The sequence below is a fragment of the Schistocerca piceifrons genome, chromosome 11 (assembly GCF_021461385.2).
Source record: "Schistocerca piceifrons isolate TAMUIC-IGC-003096 chromosome 11, iqSchPice1.1, whole genome shotgun sequence".
NCBI classification, from domain to species: domain Eukaryota; kingdom Metazoa; phylum Arthropoda; class Insecta; order Orthoptera; family Acrididae; genus Schistocerca; species Schistocerca piceifrons.
The window spans coordinates 101807976-101830092 of record NC_060148.1 but is presented as its reverse complement, the minus strand read 5'-3'; the positions used below and the strand labels follow the sequence as shown (position 1 = coordinate 101830092).

Sequence of the window (22117 nt, the reverse complement as noted above, 5' to 3'; positions counted from 1 at the left end):
TTGATCCTCTGCTACCTTCACTACTTCGTCCCTCAAAGCTACCCATTCTTCTTCTGCTGTATTTCTTTCCCCCATTCCTGTCAATTGTTCCCTTATGCTCTCTCTGAAACTCTGTACAACCTCTGGTTCTTTCATTCTATCCAGGTCCCATCTCCTTAAAGTCCCACCTTTTTGCAGTTTCTTCAGTTTTAATCTACAGTTCATGACTAATAGATTGTGGTCAGAGTCCACATCTACCCCTGGAAATGTCTTACAATTTAAAACCTGGTTCCTAAATCTCTGTCTGCCCATTATATAATCTATCTGAAACCGATCAGTATATCCAGGCTTCTTCCATGTATACAACCTTCTTTTATGATTCTTGAACCAAGTGTTAGCTATGATTAAGTTGTGCTCTGTGCAAAATTCTACCAGGCGGCTAAGTCTTTCATTTCTTACCCCCAATCCATAGTCACCTACTACCGAATTAACATTCGGTATACATATTATGTCTAAATATTATTTACAAGGGAAAAATAATCTCTATGACTATAAGGCCTGACGAAAAAAAGTGTCTCTTATTCATAGTTTGTGCTTCCAAAGTACTTTAGGTTTAGGGCATACACCTTGTTCGAAAACTTGTTACTCTTCTCTTTTTACAATAATTACTCTTTTCTCAAGTTCAGCTCATATTTTTTCTCTGTTAATTACGTAGTTTGTTTGAAGACATAGTCATTATGGCTTCGCTCATGGGATGAACAGTTCATGTTCAAGTTTCCATTAGGGAAATTGGGAAGCTTAGTGTTCTCGGTCGTGCAGTTGCACATAACAAACCTTAATTGAATTCGCGGTTCGCGGAGAATATGCATATTCTGTCAACGACCATCCATACGTACAGTCTGTACGAATCAAGCTTGCTGTCAGTCCGTAAAATTTACTTCTCTACTAGATAAAGTAGGAAGATAAGGATACTGATTAGAGGAAAACACAATAGACTTTAATGACGTATGAAATGATGAGCGTAACATAAATTGTGCCTTATCACGCTAGTTTTCCATGATAAGTAGTTAGCGTAATTAAATCGATGCATTAGTCTCAGTATCGTCCGATCCAGCTCTCCAAGCATTTCTCTATACATATCTAAAATTACTTATACCATGCATTAGCGGTGAACAGTGTCTGTTAGCTATCTTCTGTTCTGGGTATCGTAAAATTGGGTTCCCAAAAAAAATTTTTTTTTAATATATAAAATACTTCTGGTACTAAATTATTTTACTTATAATTGATCTTTGTAAGTACTTCAGCTGCACTCTGCCATAAAATTCCTATGAGCACATACGGTTTTCTCGGTATTGTAATAAGAGTAATTGAGTTGCACACTTCTTTCCTGCTACCTGGATCATTATTGATTTATTTGACACATATATGCTAAGCTGCGGTCTGTATCAACTGCTTTTCACAGGTGGTCTCATAAAAATTGTTATCAAACACTCCTTATACATAACAAAACATTTCCCTCCTAAGAGTATGCGACCTTAATCAACTTTTGTTTACGAGATATCATTCTGGTCCGAATGATCATTTTAATTTATTTCACTCAAGAGGAGAGAGCTTTGTTATACTTAAAACTAGTGGTATCAGGTGGCACTTAGCACGTCCCTCCTATATTATTTGTTTTTCAGCTCTTTGGCTGTGGCTGCTCATGGCTCAATTAACTTAAAACTTACATCTAAGGCAAATCTTGCTCTCCTACAATAAATCTATTTCATTTCAGGCACACACATAAATAACTTCTCTTGTGGAGGTAGGTGGACAGGGTGTTAGTCCTGTGCAATATTCTTATGTACACTTATATATATATATTAAGTCTGCATGATCAAACAATCCTTTTATGCATCCAGACACAGGGTCAGCTAATAGATAGTAACAAATGTGCGGCTTTCTTAGTATAATAAATGGTCCTTCATACAAGTACTGCCACTTGCAATTCTTATGATAAGTCAAAAAATGGTTTGAAGTCGGTCTTTAAAAGCACTCGTTCATTTACATGATACGATAAGACTTTGGTAATGTGTTTGTCATGCGCCTTTTTTCTTAGGTTGGCATGAGTGATTAAAGATATGAGAGCTTGTCTTAACTTGTCGTCTAATGTTACTTCAGGGTGTTGTAATTTTGTTCCGCAGCTTCCCTGTGGAGGCATAAAGAAGCTGCTACTAGTTTTCCGACATAGGTGGAGTTGAAATGACAGTTAATTTTTTTGAGTAGTAGGCTCAAAACTGGCGTTCGTATACCATACGAAATGTGTATCACTTAATTGCGTGTCATATGACATTGCGTTTGATGCTTGGTTCGCCTCCATGTAAAAAAATTGTCGGGTTTCCTTGGCTATTGTGACTGGCGGTGTTAAGAAAAGCATGCGACGGATTGTCCTGATTATTGTTCCTGAACTGTCGGTTGAGTTGGCGAGGAAGTGTCGCGTTTTGAGGCTGCAAAGAATTCTTTTGATGTGAGAGAGTGAAGTGACTTGGCTGACTATACTGTTGTGGCCCGATATTATTGTTCCATTTCTTTCCCTTGTGACGCTTTCCATTACATTTCCAGTAGTTCGGATGCTTGTAATTACAATTGTGATTTTTTGGTGAGTTACCGTATTGTCGCTGTGTGTTTTGATAAATCAGGTTGTATCTATTCTGGTTTGGATATTTGCTATGTAGTTTTCCATTGCGGCGGTTGAAATTATGATGACTGCTGTAACGCTGAGCGTTTGGTTGTCCGCTGTTATGCTGGTACGACATTCCGTTGACACAGTTTGCTACGTGCTGTTGCGAAGCGTGTGGGCCATTATTGTAATTATTCCGCGCACTCGCACGCACGTCCTCATAGATCATATCCAAATTGTCAATTTAAATGGAATTTTGCCTCGTCACTAAGCTCTAAGTGTGGAAGAGAACTGTCACCCTCCGTCTTTCCGGGAACGAAATTACAGAACTCCACACGTTGTCGTTTGTTACCTTCACGAAAAGCTTGCCGTAGCAGAATTTTGTACGGTTTCGTGTGTAAACGTCTACGCAACAAACGCCAGGACGGACATCGGGGACATGTTGAGGTGTCGTGCTGTGCGGCCAACGGATTGCTGCGGACTCCTTGTTAAACTATGGCGGATGCGCTCGACATCTTCGTCAGACACTCGGAGACGGCCCGGCGATTTGCCTTTACGCACACAACCTGTTTCTTGGAATTGTTCATCCCATTGTCTAACGATCTGTGCTGTAGGATGTTCCACACGAATATCGCGCTGAACGGTTATTATTGACCCGCAGTGCGCAAAACTTTGAACACAAAGCGCTTTCAGTTGTCCCGACACCATTTTTACTGGAACTGAAACGGGCGCACACTGCTGCTGACTGGCTGAAATGGTGTAAAACTCGGGCCTGCTCTTTCCACAAGTAAGTTGTTCATACACATACGTCAAATAACGTAACAGTCACGATAGTTTTGAAATCGGATGACGCATTTTTATTCACCCTATGTTTCTTGGAGCACAGTTCCCGCCAGCACCACACTTGGTAGCACACGCTGGCGTGTCTCTAGCCGCCTGAGGTTCGTCTAGCTGGCTAACGCCACTGCTGTAGGCGAGACACAGCCCCGTCCTTCTCTCCCTCTGCGTACCAGATCACCACGTATAGACATACACTATGGTTTCACTTGAAAAAGCCAAGTTGATCCCTGTCTCCTGTAATTAATATGAGTATCACAACGGACTATACGTCGCTCATACAGCAGTTTCTCGCAATTAATAGGGTCCAAACATTATAACGATCTCTTAAATTGAAACATCTCTTAAATTGTTTCGACAGTATTTGTCTTAAACAGTGGAGCTGATCAGCCAGTATACATGGTGGTTCCTGAACATACTCAAATATTTTAGTATGTTATCCTACAAGTAAAACTAAAGAAAAAGTTCATGTAAACATCTGTCCGCAAATGTTTAGTTACGAAGTTCTGGCTAATAAAGGATTTTGCCTGAAATTTAGCAACTTCACTAATACGAAGCCATCGCAAAACTGTACGAGGTTAAAGTAAAGCATGTTTTCCATTTACTTCGTCGTCATTGATATGATGAAGCTAATAAAATATTATCCCAGCACGTCTAACTGACGAGACGTACTTACTATTCCTTCAAGAAGAAAACCCCGCTTGCTCGAAGATGTTCCACTTGCTACGCGATTTCAAATGTGTTTCCAACGTGACGGCGCGCCTCCGCATTTCGCCAACCCATCACTACACATTTAAATGAACATTTTCGCCATAAATGGATTGGTCGAGGTGCTACACGTCTGTCGCCACTCAGATCGCCCGATTTAACACCAATGCATTTTTTTGTATGCAGATGGGTGAAAGACATAGTTTATGAGGACAAAGTCAATACACGTGAGGCATTACTTGTTAGCGTTGTGAATGCAATAGGCAAAATTAAGAACAACTCTGTGGAACTGAAACGAGCAACAAAATCAGTTCATACATGTGTAGCTAAATTCATTGAAGTCAGTGGACACGTTTTTGAACATTTATTGTGAATGTATTGTGAAACTGTATGCCCACTGTACAACTTCCTTAACACTGAGCTTTGTTTTATCCGCTGTAACATGAATTCACGTGTAATATGGTATTAATAAAAGCAGATTATCTGACAAATTCATACAGTTTCAGTTAAAGTTATTAGCATCATTATTTCAAAATTAAATTCTCTACAACTTCTGCTGAAATCTTTGTGCAGTCGCCTCGAATTTAAAAAACAAATTGGGCCAAGTAATAAATTAAAAATTTTACGAAGTTACTTCTTTGCTTCACTGGATGTTCTGAAAAACTACTGCAGATACACGCCTGGAGCAACTCTTCTTAGTTTCACCAGATGAATAACAACAGATTAAATGGAAATCGTGCTTTACTGTAACCTCGTACAGTTTTGCGATGTCTACATATTACCGAAGTTGGATCATTTCAGGCAAAATATTTTATTAGCCGTAACTCCGTAGTTGAACATTTGCGGACCTGTCTTTACACGAACTTTTTTCTTTAGTTTTACTTGTAGAATAACATATTGAAATATTTGCATACCTTCGTGAATCACACTGTATATTCGGGTCAACGGAATGATATTCATCTTGTAAAATGGTGTAATTCATATTAATTTACGCTTCTTTATTTACTATACAGGTAGTTGCAAAGAATTGTGTTTTGTGATTCCACTTGTTTGTAAAATTCCAGGTTCTTCATCAGACGGCAAGTTCGGTAAAGTTACTTTGAGGGAAAAGATTTTTACTTGGCTCGACACCTGCGACCTACCATGATGTTCCGCAGAAACGCTAGTTGCTTCATCCGCATTTTTGTGGCGGTGGTCATGTGTAGTGGCTACACTCGCCCAGTTTCCGTCACAGGTAAAAATTATTTTTTTTCGATTCCTATGAGGCTGGGTATGATAATGTACAGCAATTTTTTGTGAAGTAATGAAGTAAATGTTTAAGTTTTGCACTGAGAATTTTACGAATTTATTTTCCGGAATCGTATACAGAAGTCACCGTACATAGATTAACAGCCGACAACTCACGTAAGTGTTTCATCCATTACTACTAAAAACACCTCATGGTCCAAGTGGTTCTTTTGGTACTAGCGAAAGGTCTCTGCTGGATTCCTTTTATGTTAATTTCTTAAATCTGTTGTCATTTACGGCATAAATTCCTCTTCTAAATTTACTGTGGCGTTTCTGACTATCTGGGAGGAGACTGAGCAGTGAAACGTGTTACTTTTACACATAAACAAGAACGATCTGTCACACTAGTACACTTTAAAACACAGTTTATGTGTAATTCATGTCACACAGTCTCATATGGAACCTATATCCGCTTTCTTTTATATACTGTATATGATAAGATACTGTCATCCCCCTTCCCTTCTGTGTGAGAGGATGAATGAGCAAATGTATTTCTAGTTGCATGCTTGAGGGTAGCAGACAAGCCTGTCTGCTAGAGAACAGTAGGACCAACGTCGCAACAGGTAGCTACGCTTTCTAAAAGCAAAGAGGTTTCTATCCTTAGTATGGTCCTGTCCGTCCCTTGTCATGTTGGTATAAGAAGCTGCCCCTCTGGCCACTTCCGTTTGTATTTGTGAGCCACCCTCAGGGAGGGACCAGGTCAGTCTGTCCATGGCGAACGTCTGAAGTGGTAAGATCTCCGGCTAATCACGTGTCTGCTAAGTCCGTAGGACAATGGATTTCTTAAGTTCAGCCTAACTGAAAATTTAATAACCTTTATTTCAGGTTTAGCTCTAAAATATTTAATGTTATCTTAAATTGCAGCGCAGTGTAATTCGAGTGTGAAGTTCAGAATATATTCTGGTAGTTGCTTTGTCACTACTTTGTGAGCAAAGTGGAACCACGTGTTGATCAGTAACTCTAACTAGCATCATCAATCTTCATTGCGAATGTGCGTGAGATTATAACATCTCGTCTTGACAATATTTTTCAATATAGCAACTTTTCTTTATGTTCAACCCACGTGGGGTGTACTTTGTGAGACCAGTAACACGTGCTTATACAATTGTTTGACCCATCAGGTTATTAGTAAGACGATAGTAACCACTTCGAGGTTATTCTTTAGTAAATTGCTTTTCGATCTAATTTATTTTAATTATCAAAATTATTGTGGAGTTACACTCTTTGTGTAAACCAAGTTGACCACGTGAAGCATGTGGTGTAATCATCAAAGTAGCCCTCAGCTATTCTTTTCGGGAAGATTTCACAGAGAGTTAGTATGAATTTAGTATACCAGTGTGTGGTAATTACATGACAGACAGGATTGTGCTACGAACGTAACTTCTTTGGGTGAAAATTGAATCAGTTGGTTGTGGTTAATTTCCTCTTGCATATGTTTCAACGTTCTTCGTGTGTTTTTTATGAATGCAGTGTTGTATGCAGTCTCCCAATCTTGGCTCCGTATTTGATGTGTTCCATAAGATTACAATCTCACATTTTCACAATCCTAAATAAGGCACCAGCTTAGTTATGAATCGAGTTTAATATGCTGAAATTTCAATGATAAATGTTAAAATAAATTTCCAAATATAAACTGATTTATTTCTTTTTATTTAAATTCTCTTTTTTACATACATATCACCGGTTGTCGTATCACTATTAAAAGATTGTAATTAATGTTAGTCTGGTTGGGAATTTGGTAAGCTGGACTGGTTACCTTGTGAAACAGTTGCGCAGTAATGAAAGGTTAACTTCCCCAAACAGTTCACAGCTTTTAACCCGCATTTATTGGATATCAGTTCCGCTTACACCACAAAATAAAGCAACAACATTAGACATGTTTTTTTCTATTTTTTTTTTTTTTAAATATCAAAATTCTTTACTAAGTCCGATAATACAGTATGATGAAAAAATAAACACAGATGGTTCAAGCTTTTCCATAAAATGATTAGTGTTAGAGTGATCATTGCAATAAATCCCAGATGGCATCAGTTACCTTGCCTATGCTCTGTCTCAGCATTCAGTTATTAGAAGGTGGAAATTTGAAGAAATGCCTGTAATTTACGTAGTAAATTTATGAGAGGGTACAGAGCCAAATTTCAAATGAGACTTAATATATAAGTGCCCAGTTACCAGACTGATTGTATGCCAGCAGAATAGGGCAATGTAGCAAAAGTGACAAACTGTTTTCATCCATGTGCTTTGAGACTACAATCCAGTTATTTATCCATTCTATCAGATCTTCTTCTTTCACATTAACAGGATTTAATCCACGGAGGAAACAAGCCCATCTCAGCTGGTCATCTGTAATGTTGTTGCTTTATTTTGTGGGTTGAACATAAAGAAAAGTTGCTATATTGAAAAATATTGTCAAGACGAGATGTTATAATCTCACGCACATTCGCATTGAAGATTGATGATGCTAGTTAGAGTTACTGATCAACACGTGGTTCCACTTTGCTCACAAAGTAGTGACAAAGCAACTACCGGAATATATTCTGAACTCCACACTCGAATTACACTGCGCTGCAATTTAAGATAACATTAGATATATTAGAGCTAAACCTGAAATAAAGGTTATTAAATTTTCAGTTAGGCTGAACTTAAGAAATCCATTGTCCTACGGACTTAGCAGACACGCGCTTAGCCGGAGATCTTACCACTTCAGACGCTCGCCGCGGACAGACTGACCTGGTCCCTTCCTGAGGGTGGCTCACAAATACAAACGGAAGTGGCCAGAGAGGCAGCTTCCTATACCAACATGGCAAGGGACGGACAGGACCATACTAGGGATAGAAACCTCTTTGCCTTTAGAAAGCGTAGCTACCTGTTCCGACGTTGGTCCTACTGTTCTCTAGCAGACAGGCTTGTCTGCTACCCTCAAGCATGCAACTAGAAATACATTTGCTCATTCATCCTCTCACACAGAAGGGAAGGGGGATGACAGTATCTTATCATATACAGTATATAAAAGAAAGCGGATGTAGGTTCCGTATGAGACTGTGTGACATGAATTACATATAAACTGTGTTTTAAAGTGTAGTAGTGTGACACATCGTTCTTGTTTATGTGTAAAAGTAACACGTTTCACTGCTCAGTCTCCTCCCAGATAGTCAGAAACGCCACAGTAAATTTAGAAGAGGACTTTATGCCGTAAATGACAACAGATTTAAGAAATTAACATAAAAGGAATCCAGCAGAGACCTTTCACTAGTTTATTTAATCACGGTAGTCTTATCTCTGGTTTGAGACGTCCCCGCCAGCGCCGTGTGAATGCGAGCGTGTGAAAGCTTCCCTTCAGCTGCCTGAGCCACCTGTTGCCTGCTTTTCTTATTCAAACACACTAGACTAGTAGCCTACTTGAATATATCGAGGTTCTATTTTTAGAACAGCGAGAGATGATATAAAATAATTATACCTCATTTGTTCAGAAATCTCTCTCGTCCAAGGGTCACACAAACTTGTATTCAGTACTGTTCGTTGCTCCTGCATGATAGGCTATATGTACGTCAGACGTTATTGTTATGCATGTAGCATAACTGGCAGAGTCGGGCGAGACGCACCCGTGGTACACACAGGCGGGAACTTGTTGGGGTAACTGCTTTGGCCCACAGGGCAGTCATAAGAATACTGCGAGGGAACTACGTAACATCGTTGGGTATCAGTGTATCACTGCCTTTGGTATTGTAGAAAGCTCCAGTTGGAATGCCATTTGGTCATCATGTTGCGTATACAGGGTGTTTTTCAAATGGTTCAAATGGCTCTGAGCACTATGCGACTTAACTTCTGAGGTTATCAGTCACCTAGAACTTAGAACTAATTAAACCTAACTAACCTAAGGACATCACGCACATCCATGCCCGACGCAGGATTCGAACCTGCGACCGTAGCGGTCGCTCGGTTCCATACTGTAGCGCCTAGAACCGCACGGCCACTCCGGCCGGCAGGGTGTTTTTACCACCGTGTACAAACTCTAGGGATTGATCGATGACAGCATGCGGAACAACAAAAGTCTAACGAACTTACGTCCGGAAATGAATGATTTCCACGCTAGAGACCACTTATTCAATCATACACTGTTACGAAGACTGCAGTCTAACAGTCGCTGTACCACGCAGCTACAGTTACGGTATGTACTGAAAATGCTTTCCATGTGCGTCAATACATGCGTGTATACGCGCCGTAGCGTGCTCTGTGTCACACGCTCGCACCGGCCAGGATGCATACAAACAGCGTCATAGGCAGGATGAATACGCTGCTCCAGTGTCTCCTCATCTGGAATGCGCTCTGCTCACACGATACTTCTGAGGTGGCCCCATAACCAGAAACCGCACCAGTTGAGATGCTGTGAACAAACAGGCCATGCAAATGGACAACCTTCTCCAATCCATCAACCAGGGAAGACACGATTGAGATGCGTCCGAACGTTGTCGGCAAAGTGGGCTGGAGCCCCATCATGTAGCAGCCACATAACCATTAGAATCATGAGTAGCACTTCTTCCAGCAAGACGCCCGCCAGTAATGCCGATAGTTCCGGCCTATTAGGCGACGTGGAAGGAAGACTGGTCCCAAAATATGGCCGCCAGTTATCCCGACCCACACATTCCGGCTGCACCGATGCTGATGATTCGCTGTTATGGCCGTTCTGCATACCATCCCACAGATGGCTGTTATGAGAGTTGAAGACACCATTCCACGTAAATGTTGCGTCATCTGTGAATAGGATGAATGACACAGATCCCGGAATCGTGGTTACCTGGTGAAGAAACCACTGACAAAACTTGTCCCGATGTGGAAAGTCTGTCGTTAATAAGTCCTGCACGCACTGTAACTGATAACGGTAGTAACAATCGTCATGGAGAATGTCCCACACGGTCGTCTGGCTTACCCTGTAGTGGTGGGCCCACTGCCTGGTACTGAGATGGCGGTCGGCTTCCACAGTGCTGATTACATTTTCTTCCAACTCTAGTGTCTGATCATTTCGGGTACGTCCTTCATGGCTTCGTGCATCCAACGTCATGATGTGCGAGAAACAGTATCACCCTCTAGGAGGATATCATGCATACTTTAACTGTAGCTGCATGGTGTTACACTGCAGCTTCTGTAACAAAGAATGACTGAATAAATGGTCTCTGGCGTAGGGACCCCATGCATTTCCGGACATCATTTGACTTTTTTTGTTCCTTATCTTCAAATTGATCAACCACTAGAGATTGTACATGGTAGAAAAAAATCACCTTGTGTAATCCATAGACCCGTACAGTGATAAAAGTAATCTGTCTGTGGAACGTATCGGCAGAATTTTCACAAAGGTTTAGCAATGCACCTTTAGCTGTGCTATGTCCCACACCGTAACTATTTTTTTTTTTTTTTTTTTTTTTTTTTTGGGAGAGAGACATTCTGATGTTGCAGAGTTCATCTTTGACAGGCAACTGCAAAATGTGACACGAAACCAGCTAAATGGAGAATCCAACAGATCCCATTCCTATTTACTCATAATTTCGTTTACAAACCGACTACCTCTATTTCCTTCACGTCAAAGTAAAATCAGATATGACAGACAAATTCTCCTCTAAGAGTCACGTCCTAAGACTTCACATAAATTTTAAACATTTTTGGTGTTAACTGTATTAAAATCCTACAATATACTCAGTTTTCGTACGCTGTGTACCATCAGAAACGTATTTTGTACTATAACATCAATTGCGATCAACATTTATCCTCGATAAACGTTATCGGAGTAGCAACTTCATTCAAAGAAACATTTATCTCATGTTTAATTGTGTATCAATGTTAATAAACGTAAATTTTATCTAATTTTCATAAGTTACCAGTGATGTGTGGTACGTATGTCGTAGAAAATCAGTGTTTGTGTAGCGCTTGTTGTAAGCAACATGTCGTATCCCATTGTCTGCATTTACCGTAAACTAACGATAACTTTCATTTGGTTTTCGACTACAACCTCAAGTAATTTCAAGAGATTAGTAGCGTTTATAGAAGGTGCTACAGCAGCTATATTGGAAACATCGATTTGCCTACGGACTGCTTCATATCTTAACAGTGATCCACAACACACTGCAGCCCTACTGTGAACACCGTCCTCGAACGTGGGAAGAGTTAGCTGATGTTTATAAGTTAAGATCAGTCGCCTGGAAGCTACTGTATATGGGTGTTCCTGGAGAGTTACCAGCAGTCATGTATCAGATATGCCACAAATACCTGATTTACTATCATCTCCTGCTGTCGCTTCTACAGGGAGTACATGACCTGTCCCCGCTGATCCACTTGGCTGTCAGCAGCTTGTACAGGAAGTACATGATCTGTCACCATTCATCCACTTTGGTGGGAGCGACATGTCAGTGGCAGGACTAGGCTCCCTGTACAGGGGTGGCAGGGACCAGGGATGACTCAGCACGTGGTACTCATCACCCTAACCAACGAATCTGAGGAGCTGTCTTCCACTGAAACCGAAACTGAATCACTCAGACTCACTTCAGCTGATGGTATGTTCTGTGTCAAGAACAGGCAAACGCAAAAGGGTAGGATCTATTAACAGTAGGAAGTTCAAATGGACGGCGAGTAAAGGTATTCCTTAGGGAAATGGCAAAATGAGAGAGATGGGAGGGAACACTAAGTGTACTCAGTGTGTATAGCTGGCTGCCTTATTCAGCCTGCTGAAGAGGCCATTCAGTCATCTTCTGAGGGAGTGGGGTGGTACTGGCTGCCGCCTGTGCTCTGCGGCCACGATTGGATCATTCAACTGGCAGAGAACCTTCAGAAAGCTCATCTAATTTCAGTGAGACTCTCAATTTGAAGCAGTGTAAAAGTGATCATGCACTTCCCGTTCTGAATCGAATGGAACGACTGACACAGGGTTCGAAGGGTCTGTGACAAAGCAGGCTGAAATATCTTGAACTTGCATCCTAGGGTTGAGTACTCTAGGGACACACCAAAAGGGTCAGGCGTGTGGTACACATCAGAGGCTGCTACTCAGGTAGCTGTTCAGGTGTGGAGTAGCTGCGGTAGCACCTTCTATAAACGCTACTAATCTCTTGAAATTATTAGAGGTTGTAGTCGAAAACCAAATGAAAGTTACCGTTAGTTTACGGTAAATGCAGACAATGGGATACGACATGTTGCTTACAACAAGCGCTACACAAACACTGATTTTCTACGACATACATACCACACATCACTGGTAACTTATGAAAATTAGATAAAATTTACGTTTATTAACATTGATACACAATTAAACATGGGATAAATGTTTCTTTGAATGAAGTTGCTACTCCGATAACTTTTATCGAGGATAAATGTTGATCGCAATTGATGTTATAGCACAAAATACGTTTCTGATGGTACACAGCGTACGAAAACTGAGTATTTAGCAGCCACTGATGAAGTGAAAGCACCTCTTAACTATCGGTATTATGGCAAGATGTACTAAACTGACTTTGGAGATGAATATGAATGAGTGACTGCAACATGATGCATTTGTTGAACGTTTTGCTGCACAGTTGTTTTATATTTGGAATGGAAGAATAACAATCGATAAATCCACACACTGTTTCACATTGCCAACGAACTTCCACAGAGTCAGAGCAATCACATACAAAATCATCTTCAAATTTCTTGAAATATCCCACAGAATAAAAAAAAATCGTTAGACATTTTGTACGCAAATACTCCTCTAGAGATGTTTCTCCTTATTGAATTATTTGGACCAACCATTTCAAATTAGCTCCATAATTAAATTTTATGTAAAGGGGCCAAGAAACAAGAGCACTATAAAAACCTAAAAACTAATAATTAGAAAGTAAAATTTAATAATTTCATTGGCTATAAAACTGAATAAAATGATGATGCATGTGACCAGGCCAGGAGACCCACTTGTGCAGAGTCCAGCTACTTGTTTCAAGGCATTTCAGTTGAAGCCACTTTGGAGACTGCGTGTCAATGGAGATGAAATGATGGTGAAGTCAACACAACACCCAATCTCTGAGTGGAGAAAATGTCAGCTACACTGCACTGACCACATTTTTTTTACCACATTCCTCACATTCCTTACTATACGTTGGCCTACAAAGGAAAAGAAGCCAATGGCATCGCCACTGTTACCCTAAACTTAGTAAGAAGCATCCCCCCCCCCGCCCCAAAACCAAATAATATCCACCACTTCATGTGTAGGCTCCAGTCAGTAAGACACCATTAACATCAACCATCTCTTTTTTAAGCCATCTCTGTCACACCAACACATCCTCACAAAGACATCACCCTGAACATCACTTGGAGGAAAGTTGGCTGGTGGAGATGTGTTTGTAGATCACTGATGCTTATCTCATCAGAAGTGTGTATAAATAACTGCTATGGGAATCGATTCTGTAAAATGGAGGAAAGAAAGGTATGTCAGATGCTTTTAGCATGGGTGATCCAGCTACAACGATTGTGGCAGGAAGTGCTCTGAAGAAATTTCGATTAATATCATTGGTAATTAGGGTTGTTCACAACTGCACAATGTTGGGTGTTAAGGTATTTCCAGAAATTGAGAGATGATTTGTCACCACCACCTGACAGGTAGTGGACAGTGTGTCCATGAATCCATGTTACTGAGTAGATCTTAGTCCACAGAAATTAGTCTATGCCTGGGAAGAGAATCATTTGTGCTGTGTTGATGTCAGGAGTCATGCATGAGATGAACAATAACATCTGGTGGGTCAAAGACTAAACATCACTCGCCTCGCTTAGATGGCCGTCGTTGTACTCCACATGTGGTACATAATGGCGATGCCATCTGATGTATCTAGTAGAAACGCATCTTTCATACTTGCTTCCCACTAACAGTCATGTATCAGGTGGACTGAACATCTGACATGAGCATAGGGATCTGCACTTCCCTCCACACTGAATTCCACCAGAAGATGTCATATGTTTTCTCAGTTATATTCGGTGAAAGCTGCGATTGCAGCAACGCATACACTACCTAGGCCAATGCTAGATGTGGAGGGGAAGCGGGGTCTGGCTGTAGCTGTATTCAAGAAAGAAATAGCATAAGTAGGAAAAAGGTGCTGAGACATCTGTCAGTGGCTCTGTAGCAACGAGAGAGATTGGGGTAAGGGTCCTCTCAATAGGCTGGTGAGGCAAGTCAGAATACGTTGCAACATCTTGACATGCAAGCTTATAAAGAGGGCTGTTCCTCGATGTAGGAGCTGACAGACATTGAGGCCTCCTTTGCCCTTAACAAGTGTGAGGAACTCATAGCTGACCTTAAACAACATGCCTTGACTCACAATTGATGGCAGAATGGGAAAGTCTGGGCCATGTGCAGGATTTGCGATGTGACATAAATGTTTGCACAGCACATCGATTGCAGCAAGCCCACAGTTCAGAGCTGATGGTCAAGGAGCTCTGGCCAGATCTAAAATAAGACATGCTTACTGTTAAGGTGCATAGATCACCAGAAGTCGCCCATAAAACCAATACCTAGATATGTAGTCATGCCACAGACCTGCACGGAAGTGACACATTCAGTGGGCAGCCCATGTACTATAGATAGTGCACGACATTTGGTGAATATTAATGACGCTACTGAAGGAGTATGGTACCACCCCACCCACTCCATTGCTGTTTGAACAACGTTGCTGTAGAGCAGGTGGAGGACCAGGCCTCCCACCTAGGCCATGGAAGAAAAAGTGTGGATACCAAGAGTCATTGAAGTGTTGACAGAGACAGCAAAGTAACTCTTCAATGGTGTCAACGTACAGGACTGGGGAAACAGGGCATCCATTCCATACCAGTCCTTGGACCAGGATAGACGGTATAAGACGACCATGGTACGTAATCCAAGATGACGTGTCCCAGAGCTGTCTGGGAATTCTATCTTCTGGATCTTCACTGCCAGATTAGAGTGATGAACCCTATCAAAGTCCTCGCTGGAATAAAAGGAGGCCAAGAGTACCATCATGCACCATGTCTCCATAAATGCAGTCATGTCACAGTATCAACGTAAGGATGTCCAGAAGTTGTAATTACCTCATGATGACGCCTAGTTGTGGTATACCACAAAGCAGGCAACACTTTTCAAGTTCGCTGCCAAAAGCCAGTGAAGATCTTCATGTCAGACTTCATGGAAGACAGGGGCCGATAGTCACTGACACTAGTTCCTCTGTTTGGTTTATCAACAGAATCAAGCAACCCTAAAAGGAAGCCAGGAAGATGCAGGATGTCCACAAGGCCCCCATGAGCTGTTGACATTCAAGAAAATGTAGGGGAGACACATTCAATTTACAGGGGCCTCGCCCATGCCATACCATCTGGCATTGAAAGGTGACAGTATCTATACAGGCTGCATGATAGGAAAAGCCAATGAGCCATGTTCTAGTGACTTGTTTGCCCAAACATTGGAGCCTGAGAGATAGTTACGATCTATGTGGCTGGAGGAGTACCTGACATGGTGTGTGAAACCCTCCCTATCGACATGTACATATTCACACGTGTCAGTGAATCGAAGGGTGATTCTGGTGGTGGAGAGGGCCACACATAGAGTGTAGTGTGGCAGTTGGCCCTTAGGCACCTGAATGTAGTTAAAATCACCACCGAAAATGAAGTCATCCTGACGCCCATCAAGAGTGGCATGAAGGTATCCTGAAAGAAGGAGACCATTCTCCATGATGGCCCAATCCGGAGGGCGTGTAGATGTTTATGGATCTGGTGCTATGAAGAGTGTACGCAATGCTGCTCCTGCCAAGGAGTAAAATGATGTCTTTGGTAATTAAGCCATCAAAGAAGAACCCCACGCCACTGCCAATGCCAAATCCAAATGTGTAGGTGATGTGTGTGTCGTATTCGAAAGGCTCTACAAAATCCCTGACATAGACATCCTGAAGGGTAACTATGTCTATATCTGCTGTGTTCAGTGTATCCTTTAACATCGTCAGTTTATGCTCCACATGGATGTTATTGACGTTGAGCATGGCCTGTCAGTACTGTTGAGTTCCGACGTCTACCTGGAATGTGATATGCACTCTGTGAGTAGCAGTCTGGGGTGTACCAGCCGTGGTATCCACAGTGGTGTCGTTGCTCTGCCCAGTACCTCCATCAGAACATTATCTTTTGTGGTACAAGGTGGTAGTATGGTGTCATCGTCTACCTTATATGGCCAGAAGCTCATTGGCACAGATATTGTGTCGTTTGGTGGGTCGTCTACTTCACACACAAGTGAAGTTGGTATCATAAGAGGGAAGTCATGTGGGATGAGCCACTGCGCTACTATGACATGAAGCATTTGTGGGCCAAGGTGACTGAGGAATTTGCGTCAGCGAACATTTGATTGTCATCATGTAGCCATTTGTTGAAGGTAATCATCTAAGTGTCATGTTTCCACTACTGGCGCTTCCATGGCGGCTTTTGTTTCCAACATGCAGCTCAGATTTAAAATGGTAGCAGTTGTCTGTTGACTCATTGCAGAAGTCGCTACAACACTAGGTGCCTTTTCTCTATTGTTGCCATCAGTGGGCAGGAGAGTTCTCCCCACATTAACAACTCTGGTTGCAGTGATGTGACAAGTGACGGATCAGTCACTGTGATGGCAGTCTTCGTTTGTAATGGATCATGTGAGTTGTGCTGAAGATCGTGCGCTGACCACAGCATAGGTCACAGGATAGACAGTGGACGTCGCAATGGGGGCAGCGTCGTTGAGTGGTGTCTCTCCAAGCTGGCGCCAGAGACAGTTACGGCGGAATGTCCTTCCTAGTTGCAGGAAGCATAGGTATGGGGCTGCCTGTCATATGTGATGATGGCCCTCCATCGTCCTATAATCAGGTATAATGGCACATGCTTCACTAATTCAATTTTCAGTTAATGGATACTGTAGAGAAAAGGATAGGTATCAAATTTTTTCCATTTGTCGGCCTGGTGGTTGAGTACATTGGCATATGGCTTGGAAGCCAACATGACGATGTCTGGTGGGACCTCAAATGGAAGGTCAAAGACAGTGATCGAATGGAGGTGTTGCACGTGCTGATTCTCAATATCGGTGCACAATTCTGACACCTACAACATTTCCGATAATGGAAAAGTGAATGCCAGTTACATCCCGTGGGTCGAGGCAAAGATCATCCCGTGCAAAGTTCTCAATTTCAAAAGGTCGTAGTTGTGCATATTCAACTTGAAATGTTATCTTAATCGCTACTCAGTGTTAAGTGTACGCCATGGTTCGCTCATAAGAGGGACGCAGTACTCGAAACCGCGGCAAGAAGTAAACAAGGAAATCGCGCGTGTGCACTCCAGAACAGGCGGGACGCCAGCCGAACTCAGCGACAGAGGCGGGGTACGAAACTGAAGACCTTCGAAAACAAACCAGAGTGCACATTTCTACGACTTTTTTAGATGCAATCTTCTTGACACAAAGGGCTGGGCGTTTTCAGTTTTAACCTAGGCCTTCACTTGGGAACCCAGGAAGTTGAAGGCTTTAAAGATGAAAGTATTCTCCTTGCGCCGGCCGGTTCTAGGCGCTTCAGTCTGGAACCGCGTGATCGCTACGGTCATAGGTTCGAATCGTGCCTCGGGCATGGATGTGTGTGATGTCCTTAGGTTAGTTAAGTTTAACTAGCTCTAAGTTCTAGGGTACTGATGACCTCAGATGTTAAGTCCCATAGTGCTCAGAGCCATTCTCCTTGCCACCAAGAGTGATTACCTGCTTTCTAATTTTCTTATCTGGCAAGGTCTAGAAACACAAAAAAACTAGCTCTTATTAAATATTTCGCTAAAATTAAGTCATAACACAGGAAAGAAATGTTTAGTTACAGGGTACTGTAGACTGAGGTGAACTAAGTGAACTTAGGGAACAGTCTCTCTCTTCTATCCTACGCAGTTGACACAGTTCGGAAACGGAGCCTGAACTTAAGTAACAGAACTTCTTACCGTGTCCTCCTCTACCATTTCGTTTTACTCAACAGTATTTCTCGATACCAGTATTATTTTCCGAATTTAGGGCAGGTCAGTATTATCTCAGTTGATTTTCAGATAATTTTATATACAATATGTTATATTTCGAGCTAAAATTTACGAAAAGGAACTATTTTCATACGATATTTTAGTTTCGATGTTATAACCGATACGTACTACTTCTGGATATATAGTTAAAATAATTTTTTTGCAAACACTTCAAATTGCTAATTATTGGCACACCTAAAATTTCTATAATTAATTATTTGCCCCTGTACTTTTTACTGTATTTGTTTCTGGATTCATTTATGAAATAATAATACAAATTAATAATGTAAATAAAACTACAAGGGATTCATTTGATAAGAAAAGCAGTATAACATTTGGAATATTGTTATTTCCGCAGAGTAAGAGAGTTGTAAGCATGCCTATGATGTGATGGGAGGTATTTTTGTGCGAACAATTTAATTTCGGCTTTATTAAGGTAAAAATCAAAATACTGTATGATATACTAAAATGTGAGAAAATACATCTACATTCAAAAATTTTTCCGACAACAATATTCAAATTTATTTGGTTGAAACCAACTGTGAGGACCTGATCTGACATTTACATCTTCAAGAATCAGACCCCTAGACAAGAAGAACTGGAGCCAACTCAACATGGCACACTAAGCATACTAGAAAGATTATTGTAAACTATGCACGTCTCAACTATTGATAAAAAAACTTTGCTTAATGTGGATAATAAATGGAAAGAGAAAGGAGGGGTGAGATTACAAATTGACGGAATGGTTTCAGTCTTCCAGTCAGTTGCCGTCTGCATGGTCCACCATTAGGATGTCAGGACTAAGGACACCTAGGTCCTGGGAGTCGGCTGTGCTCAGTATCGAGGGAGGGGAAATTCGTTCTCAACGATTCCAATTTCCGATATGTAGGGGAAGGCAGAAGTAAACGAACTAGATGTTAGTAAGAGAAAGGACACTTCTAACAGATCCTTTCTCAGAATAGTTCATTTTAACTAGTTCTTTCATAAACTACGGATCCCTAAACATACCTATTCATCAATGTCAGTACCGTCAACTTCTGCGTTTAAAACAAAGTATCAGGCGAAGCGACTGTATTTCTATGTATTGATACTGCAATGAATCAGAATGAAGTTCTTAAAAATTCAATCAAGTTCCTGAATTCATTGATTTGCCAAGCCTTTCGCTGCACGGCTTAAATCTGAAAATTTGCTTGGCTGTCATTCCTCTTCGAAACATAAAGAAACTAAGATTTGCAGTGGCACCACGTTTTCTGCAAAAAACGATGATAATATCATTGAAGCCACTATGTTAAATGGGAGCATGGCAGGAGAAGATATACTGCTACGACTCATCCCACTGGTCCCAGCAGATATGCCGTTCAAGTTGAAAGGTTTGCTGTTCCCGATGCGTCTCACATTTTCAGAGACCACCAACAAAGCGTCGGCCGAAGTGGCCGAGCGGTTCTAGGCGCTTCAGTCTGGAACTGCGCGACCGCTACGGTCGCAGGTTCAAATCCTGCCTCGGGCATGGATGTGTGTGATGACCTTGGGTTAGTTAAGTTTAAGTAGTTCTAAGTTCTAGGGGACTGATGACCTAAGATGTTAAGTCCCATAGTGCTCAGAGCCATTTGAACCAACAAAGCACAGGGATGTTCGCTACAAGTCTGAGTACTAAATTTTGGCGAATCCATGCTTCACGAATGCTGCATGTGGCCTGATGAGACGTTGGAATGTGTTCTGATTTATTCGTGTGTGCACCAGACAGAAAAGGAAAAAAAAATTCAGTAACCAAAATATTTGACTACACAGAATTTAAACAGAAATACTTCCTTTGTTTTGAGCGGCATGAATCACATGCCCAGTACCCGGTACAACTCGAAAATCGAGTCTTAAGTAATTAACGTGGCTGAAATAAAAGTACTGCGTTGGTCTGTGTATATCAAAAGATAAATATGAAAAAAAGACGATTGTCTGTGATCAGTACTTTTAAAGGAGTACGTGTGTGTTCACAGAGAGACATATGAGAAGAACATTTAATGACTAAGCCTGGTAAGTTATGTCTGGATATAAATACGAAGCTACATAACCACCGGAATGTTTTCCGCGTTGTTACAAGTGTGTGAAAGGAAAAGCCAACGGGCAATACGCAAAGAACGTACTGGAGTACTGGTATAGTCCTGCGTATTCAATTACAGAGACATATAAACAGGTAGAACACGGCGATGCGGTCGGCAACACCTGAAAAGGCAACAAGTGTCTGGCACAGTTGTTAGATCGGTTACTACTGCTACAATGGCAGGTTATCAAGATGTAAATCAGTTTGACCGTGGTGTTACTGTCGGCGCAGGAGCGACAGGACACAGCATGTCCAGAGTAGCGATGAAGTGGGAATTTTCCCGTACAACCATTTCGTTGAAAGTGACAGAAGTGCAACGCTTCCGTAAATTGCTATATATTGTAATACTGGGCCATCAGCAAGAATCGGGATGCAAACCATTCGAGGAAACATCATCGATATCGGCTTTCGAAGCCGAAAGCTCACTCGTGTACCCTTGATGGCTGCATGACACAAATCTTCGCGCCTCGCCTAGGCCCGTCAACACTGAGGTTGGACTGTTGATGACTGGAAACATATTTCCTGGTAGAGTGAGTCTCGTTTCAAATTGTATCGAGTGGATGGGGGAGTACGAGTATGGAAACAACCTCATCAAACTGTGGATACTGCATGTCGGCAGGAGACTGGTCAACCTGGTAAAGGCTCTGTAATGGTGAGGGGCGTATGCTGTTGGAGTGATATGGGTCCCCTGATACGTCCAGATACGACTCCGACAGATGACGCAAACATAAGCATCCTGTCTGATCACCTGCATCCATTCGTGTCCACTGTGCATTCCGACGGACTTGGGCAATTCCAGCAGGACAATGCACCACGCCACACGTCCAGAATTGCTACAGAGTGGCTCCAGGAGCAGTCTTCAGAATTTAAACACTTCCACTGGTCACCAGACTCACCAGACATGAACATTTCTAAGCATATCTGGGATGCCTTGCAATGTGTTTTTCAGAAGAGATCTCCAACCCCTTCACACTCTTACGGACTTATGAACAGCCCTGCAGGATTCATGGTGTCAGTACTCTCCAGCACTACTTCAGACATTAGTCGAGGCCGTGCCACGTCGTCTTGTCTTGCGGCACTCCTGCATGATCGGGAGGGGGGGGGGGGGGGGGGGGCGCTATACGAAATTCCTTTGGTTCTTCAGTGTATATAACATGCAAATGCTTAGTGTGTGTTGTTAGTTATACGTCCAAATCATATAGCTTCCTACAGCCGGCCGGAGTGGCCGTGTGGTTCTAGGCTCTATAGTCTGGAACAGAGCGATCGCTACGGTCGCAGGTTCGAATCCTGCTCGGGCATGGATGTGTGTGATGTCCTTAGGTTAGTTAGGTTTAATTAGTTCTAAGTTCTAGGCGACTGATGACCTCAGAAGTTAAATCGCATAGTGCTCAGAGCCATTTCAAAAAAAAATGGCTCTGAGCACTATGGGACTTAACATCTTAGGTCATCAGTCCCTTAGAACCTAGAACTACTTAAACCTAACTGACCTAGGGACATCACACACATCCATGCCCGAGCCAGGA

The 22117-nt window shown here is 41.9% G+C and overlaps 1 protein-coding gene across 4 annotated transcripts in view; it reads left to right on the top strand.

Moving 5' to 3' along the window:
- The window catches only part of LOC124720285 (poly [ADP-ribose] polymerase tankyrase-1-like), a 63968-nt gene that overhangs the window by 7711 nt on the left and 34140 nt on the right, over positions 1-22117 (top strand). For all 4 annotated transcript variants that reach the window (XM_047245598.1, XM_047245599.1, XM_047245596.1 and 1 more), the window contains exon 2: positions 5248-5417. In XM_047245598.1, the coding sequence (XP_047101554.1) occupies positions 5327-5417 (91 nt within the window). In that variant the 5' untranslated portion in view covers positions 5248-5326. The remainder of the gene's footprint in view (positions 1-5247; positions 5418-22117) is intronic.